Consider the following 19,814-nt stretch of genomic DNA (forward strand, 5'->3'; position numbering starts at 1 on the left):
ACGGTACCAGTGTTCATTCACCTTGGGCAAAGGTCTGGCTGGCCTTCCTGTTTCACGCCCTAGCGCACACACCCAAGGCATCCGCATTTTTCTGCCAGCCTGTGGCAAGGTTCTGCTTAGGGTATGTGTAGGAGGGGCAGGGACAGTAGCAGCAGCAGAGCTGGACAGTTGTGTGTCTCAGGGCTGCGAGGCAACTGTTCTCCTGTCCCTTTCTTCTTGGTAGTAGCCAGTTTACAGAATTTCACTTTAGGCTACTTGTTTCCAGTAGAGTTCCGACCCTGCAGCACATCAAGACGTCACGTTGCTTTCCCCTAGATTTTTGTGCCAGTTGAGAAGTCACTGTGTCCTACTGTGTATGGCATTTAATTTCTTCTTGACGTTCACCTAGAATAACAAGGTGATCATTGTGAAGGTGTAGATTGAGGAGACTAATAAAATTGAGATTAGAAAGAGTACTTAATTGTCAGCAAAGGAAGATGTTGGGTGTATTTTTTTTTCACTGTAGCCGGAGTTTTTCTCTCCAGCTCCTGCCAAGCCCCCACAGTCCCACAGCCCACTTATAAACTCAGATGCTTATATTACTTATAAACTGTATGGCCGTGGCAGGCTCCTTGTTATCTAGTTCTTCTATCTTAAATTAACCCATTTCTATTAATCTATACTTTGCCACATAGCTCGTGGCTTACCAGTACCTTACATTTCACTTGTCATGGCTGCGGCTGGCAGCATCTCTCCTGACTCAGCCTTCCTCTTCCCAGAATTCTCTGCTTGTCCCACCTATACTTCCTGCCTGGCTACTGGCCAATCAGCATTTTATTTATACAGAACGATATCCACAGCATTTCACCATTGAAGAAATTCCACATACACAGACAAGCAATTTTGGGGTTATGATGGAGAGCTTGCCTACCAAGCGGATTTGACAGAAGTCTAGTTATCATCAACCACTTTCTGCCTCTGATTTTCCTGATCATTTCTTCAGAAATCTTCATTCTGCTTATCATTGTCAGTCCTAGGCTCAGAAATGCACCCTTCTCCTCATATTCATTTAAAAGACCTTTGTCTTTTCACTTTCTGTTTTGGGTCCCTGTGAGGACAGCTGCTTGAGCTTTTTCTCTCTATTTATTGTTCAGGGTACCAAGCCTCCTCTTTCTCTTTTGGATGAGTTATTGCTGCCCATTAATAGCTTTTACAAGGAGAAAAGTCAAAAGCATTTCATCCAGATACTGAGCAAGGTAGAGGTTGGTTCCCATACAGAGATTACACATGCTAGGGCACCATACTGGGGATAAGGAAAGAGACACTGCCATTCAAACTCTGATTGTTTTTTTTTTTTATGATTTGTTTGTTTGAGTGGTTGCCCGAGGATCCTGTTCTTCTTTGTTCATGGTTAGTCTGGTGAAAATAAAATAAGAAATTCAGCTTTTGAACTGGAAAGCTGATCACATATGACTTTCTACATCATTAATAAGGAGCATCCTGGGTATGGATGGCAGTACTAATAAATATGTGGGCAGTGCTGCCAATGGACTCTCGAACTGATGCTTGGATTTGAGTCTTGTTCTACATGTAGCAGCCTTTGAGTGGTTTCCTTAATTACTTTCTGTGTCTATAAAATGAAGGAATAACTCCAGGCTTGCCAAATGGGTGGTGTCTAGGTGAGGTGGTAGATGATAACCCTTTACTATAGAGCTTGATATTAGGTGTCTGGTAAGTGTTAAAAATCATTACTATTCTCAATGGTACTGACTGTAGTTAGATCCACAGCAAGGTTACATAATAGGTGAAGAATTTTCAGTGCTTTGTCATAGTTGTGGATCACACTGGCTGTACTTGTTCACAGTCAACAGCTCTGCTTGATTATTGCCTGGTGACAGGTTAGAGGAGGGAAACAGTCGGTAGTTGGATGTTGCAGAACAAATTATACGCATAAAAGCGACCCATTCCATTAATGTTTTCTCACTGAAATAGGATAGATGGTGAGATTGATTTTGGCCCCAAAGCCTTTTTGCTTTACCAAAAGTGTAAATTAGACAAGAGTGTGCAAAGGATTTTATAAGATTAACAGTAAGTGTCACAAACACCCCAAAATAGCTTAGATTTTTTTTTTACACTTCCTGCATCTCTTAAGTCTTTTTTCCTCACAAATCAGTTCTCTCTTACTCGCTCTCATTGATAGACAGGAAATAAAGAGGCTTTGCCAAAGTTGCATATCTTCTCCATCCTTTCCCTTCCATCTGCCATGGTTAGTATTATTGTATGGATGTGATGTTACTCAAAAATTGGACCACTGAAGTTCATGTAGAAATACTGCATAAAAATTTCAGGTCTGGGGCTAGAAAGCCGACTCAGCAGATAAAAGTCTTGCTATACAAGTATGAGGACCTGAGTTCAGAACCCCTAGAACCCACATAAAGCTGGAAGCAATGGTGTGCATATATATTCTCCATGCACCTGTGGTGAGATAGAGACAGAGACAGGATAATCTCTAGAAACTCACAGACAGATAAACAGTAGCAAAGAGGAGGCCTTATTTCAAATAAGGTGGGAAATGAGGACTGATGCCTGTGGTTGTCTTCTGATCCCCACGTGCATGCTGTGATACACACACACCTGTATTTATACATAAGAACACACACACACACACACACACACACACACATACACACACACACACACACACACACATACACACACACACACAGGCAGGGGGAGATCATACAGAGTACTAATAAAGGTAAAATATTTTAAATATTTTAGGGAAATCTATATTAATCCCTATGTTATTGTGGATTACTCCAGGTGTGGAAACTCATAATAGGCTTTTTCATTTTTAGTTGATATTCTCACTTTTCTCTCCCACTCACCCTCTCTGAGACTACGGCCATGGCCATTTGGAAGTGGACTTTGCCTTGGGGAGAACAAGGAGACAGAAATCCCTGATGTATCTCTTATAGGACAAATTAATTTCTGGTATAAACTAATTTTTGTAAATTTCAATTCTCATATAATTAAATGTCCCCAACTGACTAAATTAGGGTATTATGCTTTGCCTCTACATCGAAGGCATATTCAATGTGATTATAAAATAAAACCCTTCATATACCTTCCTGTGGTTGTTTTTTTCCCCCTCTTTGGGAACCATCACCGAGCTTCCAAATAAACACACAGGGTCTTATTTTTACTTATGAATGTCCAGCCTTAGCTTGGCTTATTTCTAGCCAGCTTTTCTTAAATTATCCCATCTTCCTTTTTCCTCTGAGCTTTTACCTTTCTCTATTCTATATTCCTTTCTTTCCTTCTTATTCCGTGGCTAGTTGTGAAACTAGGTGGCTGGTCCCTGGAGTCTTCCTCTCCTCATTTTTTCGCTCCTCCCCATTCGTTCTCTTCTCCAATTCTATTTATTCTCTCTGCCTGGCAGCCCCACCTATTTCTCTCTCCTCTAGCTGTTGGACATTCAGCTCTTTATTAGACCAATCAGGTGTTTTAGACAGGCAAAGGAATACAGCTTCACAGAGTTAAACAAATGCAACATAAAAGAATGCAACACATCTTCGCATCATTAAACAAATGTTCCACAGAATGTAACACGTCTTAAAATAATATTTCACAGTACCCTCCTCCTTAACAAATACTCATAGCTCTCAATCATTTAAAGAGATCTTTTATGTATGTTTAGGATGAGTATATGTGTATGTATAAGACATGCTTATGCCATGACATGTGTGGAGGTGAGAGAACAACCTTAGGTGTTGGTCTTCAACTTCCACCTAGGTTGAGACTCAGTCTGTTGTTTGCAGATGCGTATGCCAGGTTACCCAGTTCATGGAATTCAGGGAGGGTCTCCTGTCTCTGCTTTCCATCCTGCCATAGGAACACTGGGATTATAGACACACTATCACACCCAGCTTTAAATGGGTTCTAGGAATCCAAACTTGGGTCCTAACATTTGTATGGCAAGCACTTTGCCCAGTGAGCCATCTCTTCAGGCCCAGTCAGTCATCCTTAAAGGCAATACATCCACATAGTTTTGAATAATCAGACAAAACATGAGAATATTGTGAAAATGGAAGTCTCCCAGTCTTGAATATGAATTCCACAAAGCCACTGTCCTAAGAATTTCTTAGTTAATAATTATTTCCAAAGATACTTTATACTTTTATAAACCTATGTATTTATGACTCTCCATTTTCATACAACAGTAAGGTAATTATCAGTTTGTCCTGCTTCTAACTCCATTTAAAAAATGAGTTGGAAGGACTCATATAAAAACCAGAGGCAATACCTAATTTTAAAGGGCAGCATTGTATTCCATTATAGAGGTATGCCATCTATTATTGATGATCATTAAGGTTGTGACCTTTTACCAAGGATGCTTTAGTAAATATGTGTGTATTTTGTACCTGTACAACTCAGTGTCTCTTGAATTTGGCTCATAAACTCATACTGATAACTTTATGACATCCAGAAACTGGCTACAAAGAGAAAGATAAAAGGTACAGAGTGGCAATGTAGAGGTTCATTCTGAGCTTGTATATGCCCCAGACATCTATCTCTTGGGGTGCTTTTTTATATGAGTCTTTTGTTTCCCATGTTGTTTCAGACCATTATGTCCTGAAGATGCTTCAGACCCTTTTCCTGGATGCCCAGTGAGTGATGGATTGATACTATTTGCAAGATTGATTCATATGGCACTTTTGTTTGGCTTCTGACAGGTTGTTTATAAGAATAATGACATCCGTCTGGAGCTGTCTCGCTTGGCCCGGATTGGGGACACCAAGATGAAAATCTACGGTGAAGTTGTGTTCAAATGTGAGAATGTGGCCACACTGGACCCCATCAACTTTGAGACCCCAGAGGCTTACATCAGCTTGCCCAAGTGGAACACCAAACGCATGGGCTCCATCTCCTTTGACTTCCGTACCACTGAGCCCAATGGCCTGATCCTCTTCACTCATGGGAAGCCCCAAGAAAGAAAAGATGTCCGGAGCCAAAAGAACACAAAAGTTGACTTCTTTGCTGTAGAACTTCTTGATGGCAACCTGTATTTGCTGCTTGATATGGGCTCAGGCACCATCAAAGTGAAGGCCACTCAGAAGAAAGCCAATGATGGGGAATGGTACCATGTGGACATTCAGCGTGATGGCAGATCAGGTAAAAATGGCTTAGGACTAAGACTAGATAAAAGCAACAGCTTTCTCCCCAGGCTCTATGTATTTATTATAGTCATCACTTGCATGCTCAGCTGTCCCCCACAATTCTAATAGCTGTTGTAAAATGACATTTATGGACAAGATGACTGTCTTGTGGATGTCTAGCATTCTTAGCTTCTCTATCATTCTTCCCAATAGTTTCAATGATAATTCTAGGACCCTAGCAACATGAGTGACCTTATAAGTAGCATTTCTATTTCTACCACAGGGACTGTCATGGGGTGACATCCCCCACCCTTTTTTCTTTCTCTTATCACCATGGAAACTGACTGTGACATCATCGACGTTACATTATGTGATTACTCTGTGGGATAAACTCCACTGCAAGAGTTTATGTAATGATAGCCCTTCAATAATTGGCAATGGTCATGTTTGTAGGGAGGAATTATGACAAGAAAGGAAACAGCAAATTGATTTTTCCTGAAGTCATGTTCAATTTAAAGCCTTTCCTTGGTGTGAAAACCCACATTTCACTCTTCTGCCCAGACTCCACTAACTCCCCATTCCTCTTCATAACCTTTTACATTTGGTTTAAATGGCTTTGTTTGTTTCTGTAGCTGCAGATCAAACAAACTAGCCCTGGGCAGTACATAGCTACTCTGGAAGAGTAAGAAAAAAGGGGTGGAGGTAGCAGAGACAGAAAATTTGGGCTTTTGAATGCCTAACCAGTCTGCCTGGCTTTCTAAGGACCCTCTGGCAATGATGGTCATGTTCTATGTTATTAGTAAGGGTGTTTCCTCAAGAGGAGGACTAGAATAGCATCTGAATTTCTGGCTCATTTCCTGATTCCTCATCTGGGTAGCACACACACAAGACTCGTTTTAGCTTCATTTGCTGTAGTTGTATAGATTACTTCTGTAAACACACAAAAGTCCTTGTCTGGGAGTTTTTATGTCTAGGTTCCCTTGACCAATATTACAAAACAAGAGGTCCCTGCACCCCCAGAAAGCTGAAACTAGAAATGGGTGAGCTTCTGTGGAATGTCAGCTTTTCTGTGTAATTCCTCAGCTAGAGGGGTGGCAGAGATGAGTGATGCTGCCCTCAGGAAGATCTGGATGGGGTCTATGTAGAATGCAGTCAGTGGCAGATTGTGGCCTTGGATGTTTTACTGCCCAGTAGGATTCTCTTTTGATTGTCTGAAATCTGGTCAGAACCAAGAGGCTTCCAATTAAATGTGTTTGTTGAGCAAGAATGAACAATCTGTGATTTTTTTTTAAAAGAAAAACACACAAAAATATCTCTGGTGGCTAAATTTCTGTCTTTCTTAAGTTTATCAATAAAATGCCACCTGGGGCAGCACTAGAACACTGTCTCAGAATTGTCTATAAAACACTGTTATTGGTTAAGACAACGTGTGGAGGAGGTGTGTTATGGTTGAAGAGTTTTATGGGTGATTAACTATGACCTTGCTGTGACTTAGCAGTGACCCATTGGTGTTCAAAGAAGGTCAGTGTACAGAAAGACACCATATATATTGTTTTTTATTATTCCCAACACTAATTGTCTTTTCTAGCTGTCTTATTTAGATTTGCTATTGCTGTGATGAAACATCATGACAATGGCAACTTGGGGAGGAAAGGGTTTGATTCACTCATAGTCCCGTATCAGTGAGGGCAGAAGCTCAAACAGGACAGGAACCTGGAGGCAGGATCTGTGGCAGAGGTCAGGGAGGAGTGCTGTTTATGGGCATATTCTTTGTGATGTGTTCAGCCTGATTTCTTTTGGAACTCAGGACCACATGCTCAGGGCTGTCACCACCCACAATGTCCTGGACCCTCTCCCATCAATAACTAATTAATAAAATACCCTACAGGCTTGCTTACAGCCTGATCATATGGAGGCATTTTTTTTCAGTTGAAGTTCCCTCCTCTCAGATGTCTCTAACTTGTGCCAAGTTGACATAAAGCTAGCTAGTTCAATAGTATAACTATCTTGGTTTGCATTTTTAGAGCTACCAGGGAACCCATACTCCACAAATAAATCTGGATTTCAGGAGCCTTAAATTTCATAGTTGGAAGCTATGGCATTGGTCAGTGTTTTGAAGTACTGATGATTTTGATCAAAGCTCATACAATTTATTAAGTAAACAATAATGAGTTCAGGAAAGCTGAAGCATAATCTAATTAATCTTTACCAATAAAAGATTGGGAGTCAAATATTGGGGTAAGACCCTGAAAGATCAGAGAACAGGGAACAGCTGCCAGTTGCTTCCTACCTCTTCTGTTCCTCCATCCCAAAAGGCCTGAGATCCCTTTTCAGCCCTGCCTTGCCACTTCCTGTCTCCTCTCTCTACAGTCCTCCAAATCTCTATGGTCAGCTAGTGTCTAGCTCCGCTCTCTGACTCCAAGCAAGCTTTATGTGTCAGAACACCATCAAACATCACATAACAGAAGGCAGTTTAATATTACATGTAGCTGGAACTTCTCCTGTGTCCTGCCCAGTGTACAGCCGCCTAGACCCAAGTAAACACACAGAGGCTTATATTAATTAAAACTGCTTGGCCATTAACTCAGGCTTACTACTGACTAGCTCTTACACTTAAATTCAGCCCATTTCTATTAATCTATATGTTGCCATGTTTTCTGTGGCTTTACCTGTGTGCCATTACATGCTGCTCCCTGAACTGTGGGCTTGCATCTCCTCACTCAACCTTCCTCTTTCCAGAATTTTCCTTGTCTTCTTATTATGCCTATACTTCCTGCCTGGCTACTGGCCAATCAGTGTTTTATTAAACCAGTGTACAAAAGCATTATCCCACAATTACATTTCAATATGGTCTATGAAAGAAACTTCATTTCTTTGTGAGGATATTTTTCTGGTATTTTTTTTCCAGTTAGCTATCCATCTCTTCTAAAATAGATATTTGTAAAATAAGCAGGTCCAAATGTGCCTCCTTCCTCAAGTATTCAGAAGACTAACTGACCTGAAAGATGATCCAGAAAACATTTTATAATTACTCTTCAGTGGAGACATTGAGTCTTAAAACCCAATAGGTGCATTTAAAATGTGTTCAGCCGTATATTCTGAGCATAGGCTTTCCATGATATACAGTCCGGGCTATGAATTTCAAATTGATTCTCATACTGTCTATACTTGGTAGTCTATGTGTCTCTTTTTTTTGGTTACTTTTCTGTTGCTATTATAAAACACCATGACTAAAGCAACTTCGGGAGAAAGGATTTTTTAAATTAATTAATTTATTATTTTTGTTTTACTGTTCCAAAGGGGTACAGTCAATCATGGCAGGGAAGGCATGGCATCAGACAAAATAGACATGGTGGTGGGAACAAGAGGCTGGCCTTTCACATTGTATCCACACTCAGAAAACAGACAGTGAACAGACAGTTGGGCCAGGCTATCAATCTCAAAGTCTGCCTCCAGTTACCACCCACTTCTTCCAGAGAGGATCTGCCTTCTAAACATTCCACAACTTTCCAAATGGAGAATCAGCTGGGGACCAAATGTTCAAACATATGAGCATATACGGGATGTTTCCCACTCAAACCACATTACCCCATTAATTGATGATCACATTAGCCCTGTTAGAAGACCTGAAGAAAGTTGTGTAAGAGAAGATATTAAGAGACACAAATCATCAACTTCCTCCTTGTTTGAAATAGCAATTTTGTTTATTCTTTGGGAATTTCATACATGTATACAGTGCATTTTAATTTTATCCATGCCCCTACTATCTCCCCCTAGTTCCCCTAGGACCCACCAATCTACCTCCCTGATAACTCATTCTTCTTCTTCTTCTTCTTCTTCTTCTTCTTCTTCTTCTTCTTCTTCTTCTTCTTCTTCTTCTTCTTCTTCTTCTTCTTTTCTCCTCCTCCTCCTTATTATTATTATAATTATTATATAGTTCCCTCCAGTCATATTAGTGCTAATCATGTGTGCATGGGTCTGGGGCCATCTACTGGTGCATGGGAAGCCTATCATCAGCCACAACTGTAGCTGAAGTTTTCCTGGTCCCACCCGGCTCCCACAGTCCTACAGTCCCATAGTCCCATAGCTACTCAGACCAAAATGAACGCACAGAGGCTTAATACTAATTAAAACTGCTCGGCCATTAGCTCAGGCCTACCACTGCCTAGCTCTTACATTTAAACTCAGCCCATTTCTGTTAATTTATATGTCACCATGTGTTCCGTGGCTTTACCTGTGTGCCATTACATGCTACTCTCTGGACAGCAGGCTGACATCTTCTGACTCAACCTTCCTCTTCCCAGAATTCTCCTTGTCTGCTTATCCTGCCTATGCTTTCTGCCTGGCTACTGGCCAATCAACATTTTATTAAACCAGTGTACAAAAGCATTATCCCACAGCACACATCCATTAAAAAAAAAAAAGGACTCTCTACTCTTCAGTAGCCATCAACTGAAGTAGCTCCTCAGATAGAGGAGGAGCCTTGAAAGCTCCTCTCCCACCCATGCTGGAATTTTAATGACTCCTACGTCACAAAATTATTTTGAGGGAGGAGTCTAAAAGATGCACATAAATGGTAGTGTAATTTAGTGGCAGAGTAAAATGCTTCACTCGTGAATCTCTAGATCTGAGTGGCAACGCAGAAAACAGTCAATCAATTTTTTTTCTTAAATACATAAAGTGAGGGGGTAAGAAAGATGGCTCATCAGGGTTAACAGCATTTATTGCCTTTGCCAGGGACCCAGGTTTGAGTCCCAGCATCCACAGGGTGGTTCACAACTATCCATCACTCCCAAGGGATCTGATGCCCTCTTCTGACCTCTGGAGGCACTAGGCATGCACGTGCTGTGTATACATAAATAAATTCAAAAACACTTATACATACAAAATAAAATAAATTAAGAATATGTAAAATGCTTAAAATGCTAACCAGGATATTATTTTTTGTTGTGTGGGTTTTTGAAATACAAAGAACTAAATAGGCAAACCAAATTTCTCTAGGAGACGGCTTCTAAAGAGAGTTAAGGGAGGATTGCTGATTCAATGGAATCCAGCTCCACAGCAGGGCACTTTATGTTATTTCCATTCCATTCTCCTGGTGTAATTGGGCACACACGCCATATTTGTGATCTCTTTTGGTCGGCTTCAGCCCTTAGGTTGTATGTGCTGGCTGAGGGAACTGAGGGAACAGAAGAGCCAGAGAAGAGGCCAACGAATGGATGGCAAAGCCCACGTCTCTCAGCACCTACAAAGCATTTCAAGAATAATACTAAAAAACTAATTCTGCAGGATGTTGTGATACCACCTTGCTCATCTTCTAATTTTACAGTTCAGGAAACAGAGTTGTAAGGTGCCGAGGGGCTAGCACAGGGTGGAACAGCCATGGAATACAGAAGTATTTCTTCTGTTTTCCCAGGCCAGGCACTAGGTTGCAGCTTCTAGAATCTCATTTGACAGAACAGGGCTTAACCTATGCCTCTGGTCTCATCTTTTTCTCACCACTTCTTGCCTCTTTGGTTGTAAACAAACTTCTTCATGCCATCAGGGCTTTAATAAAATAATAATAATAATAATAATAATAATAATAATAATAATAATAATAATATAGTGTGTGTATGTGTACTATGGCGTGTATGTGGATGTCAGAGGATAATTTTGTGGAGTTGATTCTTTCCTTCTACCTTTTTCTGGATTCTGGGCATCAGACTCAGGTTGGCAGGTTTGATCCATAGACTCTTTTGCCCAATGAACGACCTCACAGTCCCCTCAGGACTTTGCCACTCTCTCTGACAGGCATGTTCTTGCCCTCGAATTTTGCAGGGCTGGATCTTTTTCAGCTTTTTGGCTTAACTCTTCTTCATGTGGCGACCCCTTCACTGACTATACACTTTAAAGTCGATCCTATGAGTTAATCTCATGGCATTCATATGGCTATTTCTATACAGCGGCCATTAGCTAATATTCTTGGATTATCTGTTGCTTTTATGCCTCTATGCTTTTCAAAATAAGCCCAATAGGAGGACTATGCCTGATAAGCCTAACACTGTGCCTGAAACTATTATCAGAGAATGAAAAGTGTTCACCGTGTGTTTAATAACGCATGAAGAAACATATTCTGTCTAGGTATTGTGGCTCACACTCGTAATTCCAGCATGCAGGAAGCAAAGGCAGGAGGATGGCTGTAAGTCTAAGCCTAGTTTAGTTTTCATAGCAGGCTATAGAGTGAGTCTCTGTCTAAACACAAAACAAACACACAAGCCAAAAACAGCAACAACAAAAACATAGTTAAAAGCAATGCCCAAAATTTTGGTTGGCAGAGTGGGCAATCAACGCTCAGTTTACAGGATATCCATGGAGAGAGAGACAAAGGAGAATGCCCAACCCTTTGGGGAATCATGAACCCCTGAAGGCATTACAAAGCCCATTCTGTCTCAGTCTTTGCTGTAAGCACTCTATACATAGGCATTTCTTTGATCATCACAGCAGCCTGCTCGTTGAGGATAATTATTTTTCCCTTTTGGAAATGAAAGGTGGAGTCTCCTCTTCGAGGCTATAAAGGTGGTAGTTGGCAGAGCTAGGATTTAAATTTCTCTTACCCTATTGTGTATCTTATCTCTCGGTGAATATGGTTATGGAGAGAAGAGCTATACTAGAGTTAGTCGCTAGGTTTCTGTCTGAGTCTTTCTATGGCCCAGATTATCCTAGCTTCAGGGACTGGAACCAAATGGTCCTTCCCACCAGCTTGCAGCCATATTTCCCTGATTGCAGTGCTATCTCCCACAAGGCAATGCTGATCTCCCCACTCACTTGCAGAGCTGCTTCTCTTTAAGCATCTCCAGAAGCTCACCTGAGATGCAAGAAGGCCCTTTTACTCACTTTGTGCCTGTCTCCCACTCCAGGTACCATATCTGTGAACAGCAGACGCACGCCATTCACCGCCAGCGGTGAGAGTGAAATCTTGGACCTGGAGGGGGACATGTATCTGGGCGGACTGCCAGAGAACCGAGCTGGCCTCATTCTCCCCACGGAACTCTGGACTGCCATGCTCAACTACGGCTACGTGGGCTGCATTCGTGACCTGTTCATTGATGGGCGCAGCAAGAACATCCGGCAGCTGGCGGAGATGCAGAATGCAGCAGGCGTCAAGTCCTCCTGTTCACGCATGAGCGCCAAACAGTGTGACAGCTACCCCTGCAAGAACAATGCAGTGTGCAAGGACGGCTGGAACCGCTTCATCTGCGACTGCACTGGGACCGGCTACTGGGGAAGAACCTGTGAAAGAGGTGAGTGGGATTTCCCGGTCTGAGTGGAGTGTTCCATGGTCTGAGGACATCTTTGCTCACCTTGTGGTTTTCTGCTTCCAAACAACAGTGTTGGGGTCTGCGGTCTGCGGCTATCATCCTTTCTAATTGTGAATGGTCAAATTTGTTTGATCAGTTAGATGGTAGAAAGGGGGAGCTTTATAATAAATATCCCCATGGTCACAATATACTTTAAATATCTCCTATGGATAGTGAAAGTTCTAGAAGTAGCCAACTTTTTTTTTCCCCCTTTAGTCCTTGAACTTATGCTTCCTTAGTGGTTTATGCAGGCTGAATTTTGGGTTGGTCTCTAAAAGCAGAATATTGAACAAATTTGGTCTATCTCTGTCTTCATGGAGCTGCCTGTCTGTTGGGATTAAATATCTACTTAACAAGCATGGTAAGTTTTTTTTTTTTTTTTTAAGAGGCTGAGTGATGACATGGTTTTGAACATGATCTCTGGAGCCATTTAGGCCCTCCAATTGTCCTATGAGCTTCACCAAGACAATATCTCTGGTAATTTATTTACTCATTTGTAAAAGACAGACAACCAGGAACATACTTCATCAGAAGTTGATCGTAATTTAGTACCTGTTAGTGATTGCTGTATGGTTAGTTATTAGTATTAACATCACTAAAGGGAAGACGCAGAGGAGCAGAGAGACCCGGCATTTTGCAGGAGTTCAGATAGTATTTCTGCAAAGAAGTGGGGTGGAAGAGACAACTTGAACATGAGTGGGCATTAGTTTGGCAAAAAGGTGGTAGGAAGAAGTATATTTTAAACCAGAGGGCAGATGTGAAACCAAGACAGAGGGGGGAAATATGTTAGATGCTTCATTTTCTTCTAAACAAAGTCATAATGGAATGGGGGGTAAGAAAGGTTGGTGTAGCTGTGAAAGCTGAACCTACAGAACAGGCAGAGTGCCATGGATTTCCTCTCCATGCATGACATAACCATTTTACATCTGCACTCAACTTAGAGTTTGTGAAAAAAAAAAAAAAAAGATCTGGAAGTTAACAAAAGAGATAACACCATGACCAGGAGATTCTTCTTTGAGAGCCATCCCCAGGTGGCAGCTTGCTCTATTTTATAGAGAAGGCACACAAAATCATGCTGGCTATGGATTGTAATCACCCACCCCCTTTATATGAATGGTCACTTTATACAATTATTGATTTTTTTGAGGCCCTCAGTTCTACATCTTTTAGGCTAGGATATAGAATCTGTAATAGACATGCTTCCTATTCTAGGGGAGTTTATCATTTATTTGACTAAGGAGTGCAGGTTTTTACAAAAGAAGCATAAGATAGCAGCATGTATCCTGCTAGAGGTCAGAGGAGGAAGATGCAGAGAGATAAAGAATCACTGGAAGACATATCTGCATGGCTTCATTGCTAAAGATCATCAGAAATCAGAGCTCCTGGGACTGAAACTATGGTGATGGGAGATACTGAACAGGGCTGGAGTGGTGTTGAACAGTTGTTTTCAAAGAGTGCTTCTTGTGAGCTCCACAGTGTTACTTCAGGAGAATAGCAAGACTTCCTAGGTCCCCTTGATGCTCTGTACTTTCCTTTGATGACGCTGATACTAATAACCAATTATAAGCCAATCACTAACATGTACTAAATGCTCTTCACATTTCAGAAATCCATTTTTCATGAGAACTGCAAATCTTCCCTACAGTCATACCACAAACAAGACACAGGACATTAGGGTGAAGGAGAAAAAGAGAACTTTCTTGTAGCTTTGGAATTTAAATTTAAATTCACTGCATTTTCAAAGCAGCAACGGCCATAATATGAGCTAAGATGAGGAGGCAGCCATCTGGAATAGAAATAGGCCACATGGGGTTGCTAAGTCTGTCAAGTGCCTGGACTCTTTCCAAATGTCTTTGTAGGGTAGCCTACCCTAGTGCTGGTTTGGAGAGCTGGAAAGGTCATTTGACCTCTGGGATGTAAGAGACTGATGTGATGTAGGCCAAGGTGTTGAGGATATTACACTGTCTATAAAAGCAATGTAAGACCATAAGGTTACCTCAGACATCTCACTTCTTCCTCTTGTAACTCACAGGCCTTGTGGTGTCGAGGCAGGAAGCAGTGACCGTAGCCAGCTGTGCAAGGTGTTTATGAGCTCACCTAGTCCAAGGGCAAATCAGTGGGAGATGGTCCAAAATTGGCCAAGTACAGTGAAAGTCACTGCGTCTTTTACATTGTCACTTTTGACTAGTCATTAAAAGGCAGCTGATTGGGGATATATGAGGGACAATTATTCCTGGTACAGTGCAGCCAAGAGCCATCCATTCTGGCCAAATGAGAGGCAGCCTAGCAAATTTGAGACATTTGATCTATACATCGCTCAAGCCCCAGACGGTTCGACTGATTGTTTTGTTCCCCCACTAATTGTTTTTTGCCCCTGTATTGTTCCTCACACCATGTTCAGAATGAATCATTGGAGTGGAAAAATGGTATGACTGCACTGTTAGTGAATATAATAGAGCTTTCCAATGACATTGTTTTTCCCCCATTGAAACAGATTCCTCGGTGGAGACTTCTGAATATTTTTTTCTTCACTTTTTATACACTTTTTTTGAGGCCTATAACCTTCTAAACACTGTGGTCAATTAAAACAGCAAGCAAGTGTCTGGGCACAGCTCATACTTTGGATCAGGGGACTAGTATATGGTCATGTGAAAGAAGCAAAGGGTAATGTCTGATATGTTTAATGTGTGGTAGATGTTATAAGCAACTTCTGTGGGCAATTGCCAGGCAGATAGGTGGAGTGGCCACTTTCATATGGGGAAATGTGGTGGGAGGAAGGAGGTCCAAATATTCTTGGATTTTCTTGTTTTGTTTCTAACAAAATTGTGGTGTTTTCCACTTCTGATCTTCAGAATCTATATGCATTTCTGATGAGTAATAGTGAAGGAAGAATGTTTCATGTTCTCTTTGTATAGGACCACGTGCCCCTTTGGGTTAAGGAATAGTTCCCATCGACTGTAGTATCAGCCTGGTCACAGATAACCATCTCTAATTATTTCTCTAATTTTTTCCTGGAAGCTTTAGACTTAAGCCTAAAATTAATCATTTTTATGAACCAAAGTAAGACCAAGAAAATTCCCAAGAAGGTATGCCCTACTGAGCCTAAAACAACTATGCCCTGGCTCACTTATATCAGTTATCTCACAATAGAAATGGTGGTATTAGTAGGAGCCAATGTGTGTAAAGTTGAGAAAGTAGGAGTGTGGTGAGGAAAACCTCAGTTCAGGATTGGACAAGTCTCAGGTATGACACTAGATGAAAATTGCCAACCATCTAAATAATATTGGTCTAATGGCCAACTTTCCATCAGAGTTGTCCTCCCCAAATAACAAAAAGGCAAAGGAACTAGGAAATCTACAAGGATGGAGACTAAGGTAATTTTCTTGGATAGTTTTCTACTTAGTTAAATTGGACCACCTTTGTTTCTAACATTTACAAGATAGTTCTTCCTTCAGCAGAGAGAAGAAACTCTAAATATTGGCTTCTGAAAATTGATCTGATATGGCACTTAGCATTTTTTCAAAATGGCTTGCTAATATCTTTAAAATATATAGATAGTGATGTCCATCATTCTTGTATTTAGCCTTTTTGGTGTCCTATTCACAGTAAGGTGAGAGCCATCTCTGGAACCTAAAAGCAAAAGCTTATAGTAGCTACTTAATTGTGATCAGTTAAGTTGAAAATTGGGAAGATGACTTGTTCTTCTATGAAGTCCTATATCTTTTTTAACATTGATTTATTTGGTGTGTGTGTGTGTGTGTGTGTGTGTGTGTGTGTGTGTGTGTGTGTGTGTGTGTAAGTATAAGAGCATGGAGGTCTGAAGACATCTTGTGGGAATTGGTTCTCTCCTTCCCAGGTGGTTTCTAAGGGGTTAAACTTCAGCCATCACTGCTTTTATCCAGTGAGCCATTTTGCTGGTTCCTATGATGTCTTATAGTAGATAAAAATACCATTGAATCTGTCTTATTCTGTCCTGGAATTTTCCTCTCTTGGAAAGCTATGAATTTTTGACCTTCATTAATATAAGACAGTCTCCTTTCCACTGGGGCTAACTGGTAGGCTTAGCTGTTGAGTATTCTGGTAAGGCAAGTATGAGAATTCCTCCATGGACCATCAAGCTAAATCTGAATCCATTGTGCATTCTATGTTTATCTTTAAATAGCTTTGTATAGATATATGTGGGATTTATTTGGGAAAAAGTCCATTCTTATGTCAAGAAGAATAACCTATGGTACAGAGTTTGGAGGCAAAATGACGTCATGATTAAAAGCAAGAGTTTAAGAGTCAGACAGACCTAGAATCCTATGTTGTTCCTGTTACTAATTAGCAAGGTGGCATAGAGGCCCTTGATCTCTCGGTTCTTTATCTAGGAAATGAACATATTATACTTCTCCACTAACTTGAAATCTCCAGAATTAACCATGACATCAAGAAAGTAGAGTTTCATGGGATGATTATGTGGAAGAGTGTTGATCAAATGATGATCTTAGAGAGGAAGGCAGAACATCCCTGGGAACTCCAGGTCACTATAATTAAGATCCTCTGACCTCTGGGTTCTGAAATTTCTGATTCAGAGTTTTCATTTTGCAAAAAAATGAGAATAGTCCTATTTCAGAGTTGTGTATTTGTTTGTTCCCACAGTGGTCTGCTCTGTCCAGCTGGGCAGTTACCTGGGATAGAATAGGCCAGATCACACATATGTGTTAGAATGATCCCTTGAGAAGGGACATTTGAGAGCTCTAGCCATCTCCCTGGCTTCCTGAGACCCTAAGGTTAAGAGCTTGATAATAATGGGCATTTTTAGTTCTTAGGCACAGATGATGCCCAAGTCCATGAATATACTTCAATATTTTCTCTTGTTGAGGATTTTTTCCCTAAGAAGAGTAGGTCATGATAATGAGGAAAAACTCGCTGCAGTGTCTTCCATATCCTGCCCCCACTAGGACAGTGTTTTTTCAGAATCATGGGCCTTCTCCCTGTTCAGATGAGTCTTGTTCACATAGGGCAATGCTCATGGTAGACTAAAACAGTTCCCAAGAGGAAAGATGGAATTCAATTTTCAAATGCTTCAGGTAGGTGAAAAGTCCAAGCTTTCTGCCTAAATCAGGAGAATGGATTAATTCTTTTCCCAGCAAAAACTGAGACTTGTTTTTTACATTTTTAAATGAAACACGCCTTTAATTTTAAACCCCTCTTTACTTAAGATGTAGGGAAGAAACAACAAATGGCAGAGGCCATTGTGGACTCTTTGTGGTTTTAAACTTTACTATCTGGAAAGGAATACATGCGATAAAACAGTGGTTCTCAACCTGTATCATGACTCCCTTTGAGTCACATATCGGATGTTTACATTACAATTCATAACAGTAGCAAAATTGCAGTTATGAAGTAGCAATTTTATGATTGGGGGGAGACCACAACAAGAGGAACTGTATTAAAGGGTCATAGCATTAAGAAGATTGAGAGCCACTGCTATAAAATAATTAGATGCACATTAAATAATTCTTGGGAAATACAAGCAAGTTCCAAGAATCAGGAAAAACAAACAAACAAACAAAAAACACTTAAGACTTGAACACAATTAACTAACCATTAAATCAGTTGTGACTAGTCTTTTCCCTGTTTTGTGAGTTTGCCTGTTCTTACATACAGATATAATCAAGCTATAGGAAAAATGTGTGTTCTCCTTTTCCCACTGAATATCATATCGAAACCTCAAATTTATCTTCCTTATTGTTACATATTTATATATGCACATGTGCATATGTGAGTGCACAGCTACATATAAATCACATAGATGTTTATACATATGTAAGTTAATACAATCTTATTGATTCATTGCCCTTTGCTCATTCTTCCATGGTTTAGGGCAGGCAACCCTGACTCCTATGGCCATAGATTATTACAGACTTCCAGCTGCATGAAACTGCTTCATATTTCTTTTTATTTTGTCTTATTTTGGCCATTCCTCATGGATGCTGAAATAAAACATTAACTGTGCTTATAGAAAACAAATGATTTTGAGAGCATTAATTTACAGAATTGTGAAATTAAGATAGACAGGACATACTTCCCCCAGGCCTCTGGGATTTTGTTTATCTGTCATATCCATGTGCCAAACACAACAAGAAAGATATAAGATCTCTTAAATGGTTTGTTCCTAGAGGAGAGGATGGCAACAGCATCTCTCTCTGATCGTTACTGAGGGCCTCCTTTTTAGTCAACTCTCTGGTTGGCCGTGTGCTCCTGGTTGGCAATAATCACAGCAATACCAGCAGTAGATTCTGCCTGGAAAGGCAGAGGCACAGGTCGTAGTGAGGCTGGAGTGTGTCATGTGAATGTCACACATACATCACACAGGAATCAGGATGTCAGAAAGCAATATGGTGAGTAGATTGCATTGGGGTCGTCTGAGATTCATCCTCATTTTGGCAGGTGGAGAATAATACTCCAGAGAAGCTGATATTGCTTATCTTGGAGCTCAAGAGTAGCTAGAATTTATAGCTCCTTGGCTTCTATTCCACTTCTTTCACGGCACACTAAGAAGCCTTTTCCTTCCTTGTATACAAAATCTGGATTCCATGATCAATGAGGATAAAGAAACAGTTCATGAAGTATATTGATGTGCCCATAATCCCTAGCACTGTGTTATGCATACATTCGTGCTGTGTTGTTTTAAGTGTCATAGCACTTCAGGTCTCCATTTCATGTTTCTGTCTGCATACTTCCTTTGGTGCTCTTACTCATTGTCACAGCATCAAAGGTCATCTTTATATCAGTGATGCCCATATTGAGATCTCTAGCCTAGGACTCTCCAGGGAAACCCCAAGTTCTATACCCCTATTTTCCTCTTTGGCATCTCAGTTTAAAAACTGAGATGACACCTGCAATCATTCCTTCTTCCCTACATCCAAGTTATTTTACTTCTGTCTCTCCCATCTCAGTAAATGGCATTGCCACTGTCCTTGGTCATTTTTTTTTTGTTGCATTTTCTCCAAGAATCAAGTCCTGACAGTCTTCATATGAAAGCATCTTGCATCATGACAGGACTAAATACTGATATTTTCTTTGGACAACTAGATAGCAAGTAGAACATGAAAATGAAGAACTCAAATTTGCCTTGTGGCATCTGTGGAGTATTGCAGTAAATTACTAAAATCTCTGCACATTCAACACATTTCTTCCCTCAGTAACTTTACTTTCAGGAGCCTTGGGTCTATAAGACTATAGGAAATGAAACATTGATGCTTGCTATTGAACTCCAACATTGGCACAGGGACTTAATAAACAAGTCTTCAGATTCTTTCCACGTCAAAACGGGGAATGGGGTCCTGAA

At 40.7% G+C, this 19,814-nt stretch overlaps 1 protein-coding gene across 15 annotated transcripts in view; it reads left to right on the plus strand.

Annotated features, from left to right (window-relative positions):
• The window catches only part of Nrxn3 (neurexin 3), a 1,618,850-nt gene that overhangs the window by 521,019 nt on the left and 1,078,017 nt on the right, over positions 1 to 19,814 (plus strand). For all 15 annotated transcript variants that reach the window (XR_013044430.1, XR_013044432.1, XR_013044431.1 and 12 more), the window contains exons 7-8: positions 4,716 to 5,154; positions 12,038 to 12,421. Coding sequence is in view for 12 of the 15 variants with exons in the window: in XM_076551152.1 (XP_076407267.1) it covers positions 4,716 to 5,154; positions 12,038 to 12,421 (823 nt within the window). In the remaining 3 variants the exon portion in view is untranslated. The remainder of the gene's footprint in view (positions 1 to 4,715; positions 5,155 to 12,037; positions 12,422 to 19,814) is intronic.

The sequence above is a fragment of the Peromyscus maniculatus genome, chromosome 14 (assembly GCF_049852395.1).
Source record: "Peromyscus maniculatus bairdii isolate BWxNUB_F1_BW_parent chromosome 14, HU_Pman_BW_mat_3.1, whole genome shotgun sequence".
Lineage (NCBI taxonomy): Eukaryota > Metazoa > Chordata > Mammalia > Rodentia > Cricetidae > Peromyscus > Peromyscus maniculatus.